The 15,294-nt window shown below is 34.5% G+C and overlaps 1 protein-coding gene across 1 annotated transcript; it reads right to left on the bottom strand.

The window, feature by feature from the left end:
- Window positions 1-2,265: 2,265 nt before the first annotated feature.
- On the bottom strand, window positions 2,266-3,413 carry LOC105322586 (uncharacterized). The gene is made up of 4 exons (XM_011421400.4): window positions 3,279-3,413; window positions 3,096-3,150; window positions 2,782-2,988; window positions 2,266-2,692 (listed from the first exon to the last, which is right to left on the bottom strand). Exons 2-4 carry the CDS (start codon window positions 3,139-3,141, stop codon window positions 2,502-2,504), a joined length of 444 nt encoding a protein of 147 aa, XP_011419702.3. The 5' UTR covers window positions 3,142-3,150; window positions 3,279-3,413; the 3' UTR covers window positions 2,266-2,501.
- Window positions 3,414-15,294: the final 11,881 nt, after the last annotated feature.

Here is a 15,294-nt window from a genome sequence, read left to right as displayed (position 1 = left end):
ACGGGCCCCTGGAAACTTTCCACTTCGATGTCCAGACAGACACATGGAAAATAATTTATTTATGAAATGAAGATAATAATTTTTCTATTGATCGACGTATCAAAAAAGAAGAATTAACATTTATAACGTTTAATATTTTGTTTGCTGACAATTAAACAGACACAACTTTACATTGTGTTGACTGTGTTTATCTCGGAATTTCGCGTTCTATAAATAGTGTTAGATCAGAACAGTTGAGAAAAGTAGATCCGGCGAAAATTTTATTGATGCAGGTATCAAAGAAATTTTTCGACCAATCAAACGAATAAATATTACATGATGTGCTTAGATATAATAATGAATTATTACAGGTTTTTGTATAACTTATAATTCTACTGAATGAACCTTTGACCAAATCACGTTGTCTGAGTTATTTCTACCGACACCGGCTACATCTGCTTCTCAAAAATATTACTTTGAATCCCGCGAGAAGGTGAGAACGCCATTTTTGGAATTGCATTTTGGGTCGAAATTAACTGACGCCGGAAAATTCTGTAGAAATCGATTGTGAGTGTTGCTAAAATTGATGAAATGATTTTTAATGATTATCATTAGTTAAAGGGGTTTCTCTTGTTGAAATTAATATGCAATATGTAGGCCCCATATGTTAGATACATGAGAATTAGAAGTAAAATGCGAAGCTTGCGGCTGACTGTTGTGTTGACTTTACACAGTGAAATCGCAAGTTACAGACGGGAGGTAAAATAACACGAAAAGTAGGTGGATGGAACATTGTAAACTATACACCGGTAAGTTTCTGACATGTGATAGTGCAACATGCACGCAGTACGGAAGGCAGGGAATTAGCTGGGGGAGGACTAAAAAGCTGAAAAATCATGAAAAATTAGCAAAATATGAAAGAGTCAAAATCTCATAAAAAACCGGTATGTAGAGAATTTTACAGGTTTTGACTAGTAATTTTCTTCAGAAATTGGTGATTGGCCTTATAAAGAGTGAAATAAAGGTATTTGTGCTGAATGGGAACTGAGGAAATTCTAGTTACAGAGTTCCGAAGACATGCATCCCTTGGCTACAATGAATTATATAAAAAAAAACTGCCCCGTGCCACCTCATGGCGGAAAGTGTAAGGCGAGTTAACCATCGGGCAGATACTTTGAATCTGGCAACTCTTGTTTAAAATATGCACGCAAATGAATAATTATGCCTAACCTAGCGTTTTTTAATTTTATAATTTTTTATATCCCGACATTTTGGTTGTCAACCTTAGACGTTAATTTGTAAACATTAATGATTAATGAACAAATTATTGTATTCTACGTCTATACTGGTCTAGGTCACCTAGACGTTTTCAATACTTTGCTCTACGTTTGAGTGGGGAGTCAAACGGCTTGCGTGACCTAGGCTACGTCTATATGGATAAATGATGTATGCATAAAACGGGGAAGTGTAATGGGAATGCTCCTTCCCCTCCAGATAGTGTTTCAAAACAGTCTTTTGTCTGAAATTCTTATTTGGGACAGTAATAGAAATTAGATTAAAAAATGGACCTAAAGAACCAAATTTAGAGAGATATACACTAAATACCCACTGGTTTGAAGTAAATACAATAAAAAAGTTCTTTTTTTTCAGTCAGCTGCAACAAACAGGATTACGGCCAGGTACATGCATATATTATCCATTTCAGCTTAGATTTTTCGTCCCTGCCCGCTCCTTTAAATATCCAACAATGCAATATATTTTTTATTTCAATTTTAAAGAATAAGATAAGGAAAAAATCAGACAAAGCATGTACAAAATGAACAAAAATTGGTTCAACATGTTAAGCATTTTATTACAATAATGTGTAGTGTTAATTCCCGCGCTTGCGCGGGTTATCATCGAGTTCATAAAAAAAAAAAAGGATGAATCGGTGATGAAGCATCAGGTAAATAATACATGTACGGATAAATTTGTTCCACCTTTTCATCTCGACTAGTTGTTCATCTAGATACTATAGAAACATGTGATGATTATAATTACATCTATGACGTCTTTAAAGAGCCAGAATAAGGTTTATCCATGTAGCTCCTGATGATATTTTAAACTCGCTTGAAAGTAGAAATATTTTTGATATATCGTATTTACAAATGACAAAGAACTGCACAATCCTAATACCGAATCTCTGTGGCAACTGTGGAGTCTTTAATCATTTCAGAAGAGGACAACAACAGCTGGTCGATATGAATATCAATCATTCCAAGGTACAATCAAGAACTCAAACCATCATTAATGGATGTAATAACTTTATTATAATAACATACTTTAGAGTATATTGCTTGAGGATCAACATTTGTAAATTCCAATAACAACAGAAAAATTAATTTTATACAATCCCTTTTGTTTTTATAAAGTAGTCAACAGAGATGTTCTTTTTTTTCTTGATCTTTCTCAGATAATAGACCTAATAGAGTAGTATTAACAGTGAACGAATATCGGTCATCTTAATCTTAATTATTATAAGCTTATTTGCCGACTCCAAATCCAGCCTGTTGCAGATAGAGAGCTTCCTGGGCGGCCTGTGCTCCTGTTTCAGCTCCATATCCTCCTTGTCCACTCTGGGACAGCAGATAGGCGCCCAGACCCCCGAGTACCAGGGCAGTGATGGCGTTGTTGTTGGATGTGGTGGTGGTGGTAGTAGTAGTGGGGGTAGCGGCTGAAAGAGGAAAAGGGTAATTATAGAAAAATATCTTTCTCTCGTAATTAATATTTGATTTTAATCATCACAATCCATGAAATACGTACTTGCGCATTGCGGTCCGCTGTAGCCAGTGTAGCAGACACACACGCTATCGTAAGTTACGCCTGTGACGGCTCCTGTGACCGTCAAATGGTCTATGAGACAGAAGCCATTGGCGGCAGCTGTACACACAGTGCTGGCTCCAGGACCGGCACCTACGGCAGGAATGGTGCATGCCCCTCCACCCAGAGCTGCTTGGGCTGCCTGAAAACCTAAATTCGTGGAAATTGACACACACTTTATCTAACTGAAGACGACGCAGAAATGACCCCAATAACCCAATATCTAGACACGGGAAGGAAATGTGAAATGTACTCACCCACGGCGACACAGAACACACAAAGGAGGACCTGGAGGGAGTGCATGGCGACTGGCTGAAATCAAAAAGATTAATTAAAATAATTGACCCTCTTTATGATGCACGTGTATTAGGTATTTGTATGAATTCCTCCATAACAAAAGTTGTGAAAGCTTGTTGGTGTGAGGTAGAGTAAATACTGACCTTGGATCGGACTATTCGGCTCTGTAGAACTGAATGCTGATATGGATTAAAATCAGGCTTTATATACACTTTACCTCTGCCACGGAAGCAATGCCGGTGAAAATAGATGTTAGATAATTCTCGTTCCAAAGTACGTTCTGTTACAAGAGATACACGACCCTTACGTACCAATGACGTAACATGACTACGGGTTACAATGCACAGCAGAAGTTTTTATCCCGGGGTTTACGCCAAGAAGGAAGTATACGGTCTAGCCAGCCCGACCCAAGTCGTAACAAGCACGTTACAATATGTAATCGAGGGGGTGTCGGGAGGGCCAGCTCAAAAAGAATTACCGGTACATCTAAAAGAAAAAAAAATAGAAAGTGATTTCATTTCTTGAATCATATTCGATCAACTTTACTATCTCACAATCTAACAAAATCTTAACTAAGAAACCATAGACGAATGAAATGGAATACTGTCTACTGGCCTAATTGTTAAGTACACTATAAGATTAGGTTTAATTAAATGCTTAATAACATAATGTCGGCATGTAAATTTTTAAGATTCCCAACCAAATTAAGGGGAGCATGAATGAATGTTTATTTCTCTCTAAAAAAAAAAGAGAGAGAGCACGATAAAAGATAGTCGAAAGATGTAGAACTACTAATTTATAAAAATATTGAGCTATATTTAAATATTCTAACGCAACTACATGCACTGGGACAAATTCAGTAGTAATGTTTGGTGTATATTTTTTATGTCTTAGCAAATTACCTAAAGTTAATTTTCAAACCAGCACGAGTTTCTTTTCTTTTTTTTTCTTTTTTTTTTGCATAAAAATTGTTATTGTCTTTATATAGCAAGACACTGCGTGTAGTCATCAACATATTAATCCGATTTTTTAAAAATACAATTCAACAGTTTATGAAAACTTAATTCTCCCTAAAAACGTCAGATAAGAGAATCCGAGATGGATGAGTACAATGTGGCAGCTAATTTGACGTTTGAGACACTTTATTATATAAATATTTCTAGTACACAATAATCTGTAAATTCTACACTGTGTTCTGTACAACATTATCTTTTTAAAAAGTTTAAAATGCTATCGCAATTGTTTTTAATAATCAAAGATATAGTTTTGTTTTTTTTTAAACATCTTTGAAGCCAAAGTTCCTCTCTTTGTTTTTCTGGTTTCTTTAGTATATGTATACGAAATCATAACAATATATGGCAATAAAGTTAAAAAAATAAAAAGTCAAGCATGTTTTTAAAATACTGAAAATGTTTTTAAATACTGAAAATGCGTATTAATAAAAGGCTGCCACAGTCCATGTACGATAAGGCGAATAGAGTTTGCAAATGCCGAGGACCAAACCATAAGTTTGTATATGAAACATGTAGTGTGGCCTGCTTCCTTATATGCCTAATTACCGTCCGTGGGGATATTCAACTCAGAACTGGTCAACCCCGGTCTTTAAATTAAGCACATTGGACAAACACTGCCGGTGTTGTATATTGCCCTTTCCCCCTTGAAACCTCCTCCCCTGGAAAAAGAAAAATTGCTATTAAGCAGCCCTCAGGGAAAATTAATATCATTATAATAGATTTTCCCACAAGGAAAGCTGGTTATATTGTGAGTTTTCCGCCTTCTGATAGCCAAATTACCCCACACGGAAAGCCTACTCTATTGTAGTTCCCTCTTTCTTTCATTCCGGTCATGTTAATGACGGACTATTCATGGCAATATTTCGAAACAGCTTAGATGACATTGATAATGAAAGGTACTAGTAATGCGTGTTTGGCGCCTCTCAAAAAAAAAAGGGGGGGGGCTACTATATTAAGCCAGTTTTTCGGGGAAAGCTATATTGGGGGGGGGGGGGGGGGGGCTGCTATAAAACACCGGTCAACATGTTGTTGTATAAAGTCAACACAAATAAAACGATTGATCACCTAATGCAATATTTCTGACAATCCCGAAAATTCATGGAAAAAATCCGAGCTTTGCAGGAAAACAACAAAAAGGTCCATTGTCATTATTCGTGCTGTGTGTTTTAGACAGAGATAGTGCGATATTCTTTTCCAACACCTTTACAACATTATTTCCACGTCACATGGCACGCGCTGAAAAAAGCGTACTGTGCAAGATGACAACCATATGAATTGGCTATAGAGGCCATCTTCCAAAGTATGTAGAATTATCTATACTATCTATACTATCTATACTACTATATTAAAATAATAGATTCGAATTTTTTAGCTTTAATACCGAGAAATCGGAAGAGTATTGTCTTTTGTTTTATATATCTTAAACATTATTGGTACTTTTTACCAATTTATTTTTATTTTTTCTCAATCAAGCTTCGCTAATTAATAATCAACGAAAATTCCTTTAAAAAATCCGGAAATCATCTGAATTTTTTGGATTTTATAATCTTGCGCATGCGCATTACATTCACGCTAATCTTTTATTTCTACAATGTCACATTTGCATGGATAAACTCAGAAACGATAATACAAATACACGTAAATCATTGAAAATTTGTCATATATTCTAGTTATCAAAGGAAATACGGGAGATAACTCTAACTCAGTGCATTTAATATGAAAAACCACGAGAGTTCGAATGTCAGCATGGTGTGTAAATTCGAAGCGAGCAAAATGTTGGTGAAAAAAGTGTTTACACTGTAATTCTTCATTAATATGAATTAAAGATTTGATGAAAGGTACATGTATCTACAACCTCAAAATGGTTTGTTATGAATAATTTAACTGTTATTTTCAATATAGCTTCATTAATTTAATCCAAAATCGTTTTAGAGCAATCCTGTAATCTTTTGCTACATTACGGGGTATCAGGAGAAAACATACTAAGGAGAAAACGTAACCAATCTCTAGGGTACGTTTTCTCCAGGAGAAAACGTAACCGGGTACGTTTCTAACTCTATGAAAATCATAATTATACTACTTAATAGTTTTTAATACTTTTTTATACTATTTTGCATAATAGATAAAAATAGAAATTTGATATAGAATTTTATAGATATATGAATTAAATACTTTATAATTTTAAAGGGGTTGGGCATATTAAATAATTTTCAAATACTACTTTATTGCATAGATGTATAGAAATATATTCATGTTATGAATAATATCTTTATAATAATTGTAGCAACTTTTATGTTAGTACGAAAAAATGACCTGCCATAAAGTGTCATCAGTCTACTTCTTCTAATTATCCATTTATCGGTAGCCTTACCGATTTGAGTTTCTCTATGCGAGATCTCCTGATTTTAATTATAGTGATAATAAATTAAATACCTCAGCAGTTATTATTATGTAATATTATGTATTGCCTCCCGGCGCAGATGTTCATTGTATATTTAATTTTGTTTCATTTAAGAATATCTATGAAAACCATTATATATTATTTTCAGATGGTACGTTTTCTCTTGGAGTAAATTGGGTACGTTTTCTCCTGGGTACGTTTTCTCCAGCATTCCGGCCATTACGGGTATATGGGAGGCATTTTAACTGTTGTGAAGGTCTGTCCCGAGACACAGTTATTCTAACTAAGCAGAGTGTAGTGAAATTAATAGCATTATTGTAGGCTTAAAGCTTGGTTATGTAAATGTCAACAATACGGTGTGTCGATGATCGATTTCCTAAATTTCCGGAATCATATGCAATGTCAACCCGTGCACGCACGGGTCAAAGTCTAGTAATTCTTTAGCATTCTATAATTCTTTTGCACCTCATGTAACATTGATTTGAACATATTTTTATTGTACAAAAATTACAACAGGGATTGGGCACAAGTTCAAAAAACTTAGACCGCCTTCTCCCAATACAAGTATATAATACAGTAAAAATAATGTATGCACAACATGTAAGGTCAACAGATCATATGACAGTTATATATAAATTTTCAATGGTGTACAAACATCAACTAAATCTTTTTGTACCTTTGATATAACGATAAAATAGAGAAAATAAATGTTTGTTTTCGCTGACACTGATTGCGTTGTCGCCCCAAAGTAGGACATAAGTATTAACAATATTTAAATTTACAATATTGAAAATTTCATTAAGCATAATATTTCTGGCCTCTTTATATTTATTACAAGTGAAAAAATAATGATAAGTGTCTTCGAGCTTGCCACACGAACAGAGTGGACTATTAATAATATTACAACGAAAAAGATCACTATTTAGTACACAATTATGACGAAGTCTAGTATGAATAATATTAAAAAATCTGTCACCATAAGTAAAAAAATCAGGTTTTGTTCGACAGTAATATCATTCTGATTTATGATAAAAACATGTATTTTTTCTTTGAAAATGCGAATGGAGTCGCTTTCACGGACATCCTTTGAAAGCGCATTCCATTCATTAACAACAGTGGGAATAAATGAAGATTTATACAATTGTAAACGACATTTTGGTATACTATAATTGGATGCATTAACACGTTTATTTGGGAAAATGTCCATTACACAATTTGGTAAAAAGTTTCTATCAATTTTATACATGGTTTTCAGCCTGGACATTTTCCTTCTACTATCAAGTGTTTCCCACCCTGTTTCGAAATAAAGAGAATCCCTAGAAGCAAAAATAGGTAATCCTGTGACGATTCTTGCTGCAATCAATTGTATTTGTTCTAACCTTTCGGAATCAGTGAAAGTGCACCCGCCCCATACATCAGATGCATATTCTAACTGAGGTCTTATAAATGAAGTATATAACAATGATAGTGACTTTCTATTAAGTTTGAATTAGTCCCAATTTCTTTTGAGCATTTGCTATAAAAGAGTTGATATAAACTGTCCATGAAAGATCCTCAGAAAAAATAACACCTAAATGTTTGTGAGAAGACACGAATTCCAAATCACGATCTTGAAATTTTAACAAGGGATTTACAGTATTTTTTTAATATTAAAATGAACTGCTTTGGTTTTTGAAGGATTGAAGCTCAAAAGCCATTTCTTAGACCAAATTTCCAGATTTAAAAGATCTTGATTTAGATTAAATTCTATATCTTGTACATTGATTGCAGCATGTTGAAAACTATTATCATCTGCAAAAAAGTCTACAGAATGTTAACATATTATCTGCTATATCATTTACATAAATAAATAACAATGGCCCAAGGACAGGCACTCCGGCATTCACAGGCTTTGTAGACGAAAACACTTCTCGATACATAACCTTTTGCTTTCTATTAACAAGATAACTATTAAACCATTTAAACAGATTCCCAGTGATACCATAAGTATGGAGTTTAAACAATAAACATTTATGCCAGACGCATAACTCGGGGAAAAGGCCGATACAAACTGTGAAAATGCTCAATGGTGGAAAAAAAATAAGTCAAAAATTATTTGCACGTTTGTGTTTAACTGTATTACATTTTTAGGGGGTGGTGGTATTTGTATTTTGAACAACAAAAGTACGAAAGAGGGTAGAATATCTGTAAATATTTGGTCAAAAGAATAAACAACATCATCTGACGTTCAGGGTTTTTTTTTCTACAGTAATCGAAGAGACATGCGGTAAAAAAAAAATGAAAACTTCGAGGAACTAACTTATGATTCTCGAATAAATGTGAACAAATTAGATGTCAAGTGATATAGTGCCGATTTCAATTGTATGGTGAAAACCACAACATACTCACTTATAGTATCATTATAGACACACTTGAAAGAAATAGATATATAACATATTTACAAATAAATGTACAAATATTTACTGATCATTTACCGGTATACATATCTCATCATGTGCACATCAAGGTAGACTGCCTTGATTGCAATAATATAAGTAAGGGATTATTCTGCCCATCACACATATTCACCAAGATATTTCGGACGGCGCACTTCTCGGCCTGCACGCGTTTTGCACGGTCGCACTTGCTGAACAAAGTCTGGACTTCTCGCGTCTTCGACTTCTGTAGTGTCCGGGTTTCCAGCTTCTGAATTACTTGTTTCTTTGTCTCTCACTGTATCTTCGTCTTCGTCATCAATTTCAACGATTGGTTCTTTAAAACTGGTTTCTTTTGACTGTATGATATCTCTTTTAAGTGTCCACAATATAAAAATATGATATCATAAAGTCTACCTTTTCCCGCCAAAATCGCATTTTCAGCATAAAACGGCTTGCTTTTAAGCAGTTTTCTTTAAGAAAACATTAAGCGATTGCATGAACAAACAAAATATTTTCACCAAAGATGCATCTTACCAGTACTTATAAGTGACAAAAATTTCGTTCTTGTTCAACGAGTCGCTCTATATTTCCCTTTGGAAAAAAAGATAAGAAAAATGTCAATTTTTGACTGATTTTAATTGAATTTTAAAAATACTGTCAGTACTAGTTCTGACGTCATATACTGCCAGTGAGTGAATATAAATAAAACTAGACACGATCTCGTTGCGAGCAACGAGGAGGTCTTCCGTCTGATTTTAGAATTTCAGATATATGTTCGATCTTGATTTTACTGTGAACAGCTAAACACGTGTAAGAATAGAAGAACAGGGTGTACATTCTAAAGGCCAGATACGAATTTGTTTCAGGTGTAAGAGCTTTGTTCAACAAGTGTTTAGAAATTCATCACCATTCTTGAGATATCTGAGAAAAAACGTTTTAGGGGCTGGTCCATTATCTCCTTATTGGGGCCACTGTACCAAAGTTTGAAGGTTGCAAGATTAAGGTTGTAAGATAAATATATTTGCTTCTATAATACATTACAAAATATACCTCGGTAAAGAGTTATAGAAAAATACTTAAGAGCCCTTTTAGGTCCCTAATATTAGGGGCCAGCCCCTTTTTCTTGGTATCAAATGAAAGGTCATTTAATTTTAAAGACATTTTGCTCAACAGTTGTTAAGAAATTCGTTACCGTTTTTGAGATATCTGAGAAAAACATTTTAGGGGCCGGTCCCTTATCTCCTTATTGGGGCCGCTGAACCAAATTTTGAAGGTTGCATGTTGTTAGTTTCATCATTTTGAGCATCTTTTATTCTATACTGCATTTCAAAAATATTTTTACTTTTTGAGATATAGGTGATCAAAGTTTTGGACTTTTGACCCCTTAAAACCCCTCATTACGTAACACATGAAAAAATCGTTATGCTGTCGGGCTTCATAACTGTAAGATAAACATATTTGCTTCTATAATTCATTACAAAATATACCTCAGTAAAGAGCTATAGATGAAAGATTTTAGAGCTCTCTAGGTCCCTAATATAAGGGGCCAGCCCCTTTTTTTGGTATCAAATGAAAGGTCTTGTAAATATAAACCTTTTTTACATTACATGTTTTAATAGAATATTTTCCAGAAAAGAGATAAAGAAAGAAAAGTACGAAAATTCACGACGTTTTTTTTTTATCTCAATTTTCGGGTCCAGGCGAGCGTCGGCGCTTTTCAAGATAAAAATGATTTAAGACCTTCATGCACAACTTCAGTCTTTTGTCTACCAACCCTGAAAATTTCAACTTTATATCTGCAATAGTTAAAGAGGAGTTCCGCCGACAAAATACCCCTATAAAAATCATAAAATCGACGATATCTCAAAAACGGAAGTGACGTCATCAATGAAAAAAATTTGCAACAAGGTTCAGATCAATACCTATCAGATCTGAAAGTTTCATAAAAATTAAATGAGCCGTTGCTGAGAAATGGCGTGCACAAAATTTGTAAGAAAAAAAATAATAACTAGATCTCGTTACGAGTAACGAGTAGGTCTTCCGTCCGATTTTGTTTTCATATGATACGATGAATTATCGATATTCTCTGCCAAATCTGCGATCTTTGTGAATCTAGGTTTTTTGTCTCGAGACCGAAAACGGACGAACAAAAGAGGTTTATGAAAATAAAAGCTAGGGTTTTTTATACATATGTTTAGTGTACACTACTGTTAATCATAGCAGATGAAACACCAAAGATAATCAGTTAAACTTGTGAAAAAAATGAATTGTTTGAACTCTTCTGGTGAGTACCGGAAGTGACGGTTGACAAAAGAAAACCCGTTAAAAATCTTCAATCGATTGTCTATCATTTATAAAAGTTTGTGTCTCAATCACTTACAGTGACTAAAATCTCGCTGGTATCAATTTTGTAAAAAAGGCTAAGTACCAAAGATATTTGAAATCTTGCTTGTTTTCAAGTTATCTGTAATATAGTTTACGAGTGTCTTGGCTCCTCATTTAAGGGGCCAGCCCCTGTTTCTTGAGTTCAATCGAAAGTTCTCACGAATACTAACATTTTTTGTTCTTACACCCATCTAAAATTGTTGTTCATTTTTGAGATACAAATGATTGAATATTTTAGGGGCCAGCCCTATAGATCCTTAATGGGGACAGACTTTGGAGTTTTGATTAGTGGAATTGATTAGAATCATCAATGCAAACATTTTCTTTTCTACATTGCCTAACAAAATATGTCTCCTTCTCTAGATATATTGCATCAAAGTTTAAGTACTTTGGCCCCTTAAAATCCCTAATTACGTCATAAATGGGTGTGAAAATGATTTTACCTGATAAATATTGCTACAATCAACAACTTTGCTTCTATATTGCATTACAAAATTTTGATCGTTTTTAAGTTATTTGCAATAGAGTTTACGAGTGTCTTGGCCCCTAACTGAAGGGGCCAGCCCCTTTTTCTTGATTTTGTTGGAAAGAACGTTTAATTATCTACTATTTTTGTTATATATGTCTTAACAAAATATCAACTGATAAAAAGATACAGATGAAAACGTATGAAGAATTTGAATGAAAATTCGTACCCAATTTTCGTGCCTAGGCGAGCTCCAAAAAATGGCGCCACTGGCGTAAAACAAAATAATAGTGCACAACTTCAAACTATAGACTACCTATCCTGAAAATTTCATAGTCATATCTCTGATAGTTTCTGAGATCAGCTCTGCACAAAATAGGTCGTAAAAATGTACAAAATGGCCGATAAATCGGTACCGGAAGTGCCGACAGGAAAAATCTCAAAAACGTATGAAGTTTACATCAAGACTCATCTTCTCTGAAAAAATGGTCGAAATCGGTCGAATAGTTTTCGAGAAATCTCGTGCACAAAATTTGTGGAAAAAAATAATAATAATAACTAGATTCGATCTCGTTGCGAGCAACGAGTGGGTCTTCCTTCCGATTTTTGAATAGATTAGATCAAACTTATCAATTCAAAGATAAAAACGTACATCTAAGCGAAAAATAGTAAAAAAAAAATTGCGGCACTCGAGGCTTGAACCCGGGTCGCCTTGGCCATGTCCACGACTCTATCGACTGACCTACTCGGACTCTCGCTTCAGAACTTTGACGCTTAATTTCTCGAGAATGCCTTGATCGATTTTAAAACAAATTACATATTCTGAATCAGAAAAAGGGTCACTATAAGGTGTAAAAATTTCAGAAAAAGATATTAAAAAATAAAAAAGTCGAAAAATTCAATTTTTCATATTTCCTTCCGGTGACGACCGGAAGTAACGGCAGACATTTTTTAGACAATAGTGCACCAGTAAAACGTTTCATCTATCCTCTCTGAAAATTTCAGCTCTTTATCTTCAGTCGTTTTTGAGAAACGTCGCAGACAAATTTGACTTTTAAAAAATCGTTTAAAGACGATATCTTCCGACCGGAAGTGAATTTTAAAAAACTGTTCCGGCGGTACAAACTTCAGATGACAAGGCATCATTCCTGAAAATTTGACTGAAATCGGGCAAGCCATCTCCGAGAAATCGCCTGCACAAAATCGGTAAGAAGAAAAAAAAAGAATAAGAATAATAAGAAAAGTGAAAAAGAAACAATAGAATAATAGAAGGGTCTTCCGCTGAAGACGGAAGACCCTAATAAGAAATCGTACGAAAACTATAAGGTCTTCCGTTGGAAACGGAAGACCTTAATAATAAGAAATCGTACGAAAACTATAAGGTCTTCCGTTGGAAACGGAAGACCTTAATAATAGGGAAGAAGAAACAAAGCAATAACAATAAGGTCTTCCGTTGGAAACGGAAGACCTTAATAAATAGGCGAAGAACATATATGATGTCAACTCTTAAATAACACAACTTGAAACACTATAAAAACAAGAATAGAATTCTAGGGTCCCCCGCCGGTCAAGCAGTATACTAGTATCGGGTCTATCGACCAAGGCTGATTAAGGAACTTGACCAAGGTATTAGTGGTATAAACATTTGGTATAAATTTAATGAAAATCCGTCGAAATTTGTAGGCATGAGAGAGCTTACAAGGTCAATTTTTGGATAACGGAGTCATTATTGTAGTCAAAGTCCCATAACTCCACCAAAAGTATCGACCAATGCTGATTTTCGAACTTGACCAAGGTATTAGTGGTATAAACATTTGGTATAAATTGAATGAAAATCCGTCGAAATTTGTAGGCATGAGAGCGCTTACAAGGTCAATTTTTGGATAACGGAGTCATTATTGTGGTCAAAGTCCCATAACTCCACCAAAAGTATCGACCAATGCTGATTTTCGTACTTGACCAAGGTAATAGTGGTATAAACATTTGGTATAAATTTAATGAAAATCCGTCGAAATTTGTAGGCATGAGAGCGCTTACAAAAAAGTGTGACGGACGGACGCACGGACGCACGGACCCACGGACGGACGCCTGGCATTTCTATGTCCCCGCACCGCGTTGCGGCAGGGGACAAAAAGGCGAATTATGGGGGCCAAATTTGACTAGTATCATATATGTATAGTTAATTACTAACAGTGTTTTTTTTCTCAATAAAATAGTAAATTGCATTTTTTAGAATAGAACTATGTAGTAGAAGATCGGTAAGTACAGCGTCGGGGTAGATGGCAGACCACCCTTTCACAGGCACCTGTTCCCCGAACGGCTACTCGCCAATTAGGCAATTTTGAGGCCCTCTAGGGGTACATGTAGAGTTTACCTATGTTCACCTGGACAGTACAAGAGTATATTTATATATATAAAAAAGAATAGATTAATATATGAAAATAAAATGATAAACTTAAAAGAAAAAAATTTAAAATCTTTTAAATCATTAGTGATTTTTTTCGTAATGATATTTATTGCTATCTTTTTTATGATGATAAAAAATAGAAATAACAAATGCATTGTCTTCTTGTTTTGATTATTAAGAATGTAGGAGACAGAAATATTTTTCCTTTAAAAGATTTTTAAAGCATTAACTATAACCAAGTTATTAACAAATAACTATGTGGCGGCCGACATATAAATATATGGCCGCCACCAGAAAATTATCTGGCGGTCGTCAGATAAAATAATTTTCCTACGTGGCACCCACAGGCCTCTGCATTAAAGGGCACCTGCTCCAAAACCTTCAACCTTTTCCAGCATCTGAAATTCATTGCCTTGATTCAACATCCCAGTCTTTTAAGTTCATAGGTAGGCCCAGATGCATCATCCATGCAAGCTTGACAGTTTGGTGAAGATAGGACGAGTAATAACTAAGATACAGGACCTACTCTAAAAACTTTAGCCAGGTCTGGACCTGAGGCTGGGATTAAGGATAGGCTCCCCCGACTTCGTCTAAGTGAGCTCAAAATGACAAATACAATTTAATAATTTCAGCTCAAAATGTGCCTTGGTCCCTTTTATTGTGTAAATTTTAGAAGATTAAGACATATTTTTAATACCATAAAGTATTAAATTTGCATGTATACTTAAATGTGTAGAAATACAGGTATCAAAGTGTATATTTCACATATTAAAGTAGAAAAACAAGAGACCCATGGGTCACATCGTTCACCTGAACAACGGTTCCTTGTATCATTTTATATTAGTTTTTTAAAAACATTTTACTAATACATTTCTATGCTAAAATTTAAACACCTCTTGGGACCCCAGTATTTGTTCAAGGGTTACAAATTTAACAATTTTAAAAGAATCTACATGATCTTAGAATGCTTGCATTGTAATTTCACAAATTGTAGCAATGTAGCTCAAATTGAAAGGAAGATTTTACAAAATTTCTCCTATATTATTTCTATGATAAAATTTGAACCCCTC

The sequence above is a fragment of the Magallana gigas genome, chromosome 8 (genome assembly GCF_963853765.1).
Source record: "Magallana gigas chromosome 8, xbMagGiga1.1, whole genome shotgun sequence".
NCBI lineage: Eukaryota > Metazoa > Mollusca > Bivalvia > Ostreida > Ostreidae > Magallana > Magallana gigas.
Note: the sequence above shows the minus strand (reverse complement) of the source record. Positions and strands in the feature narration are given on the sequence as shown.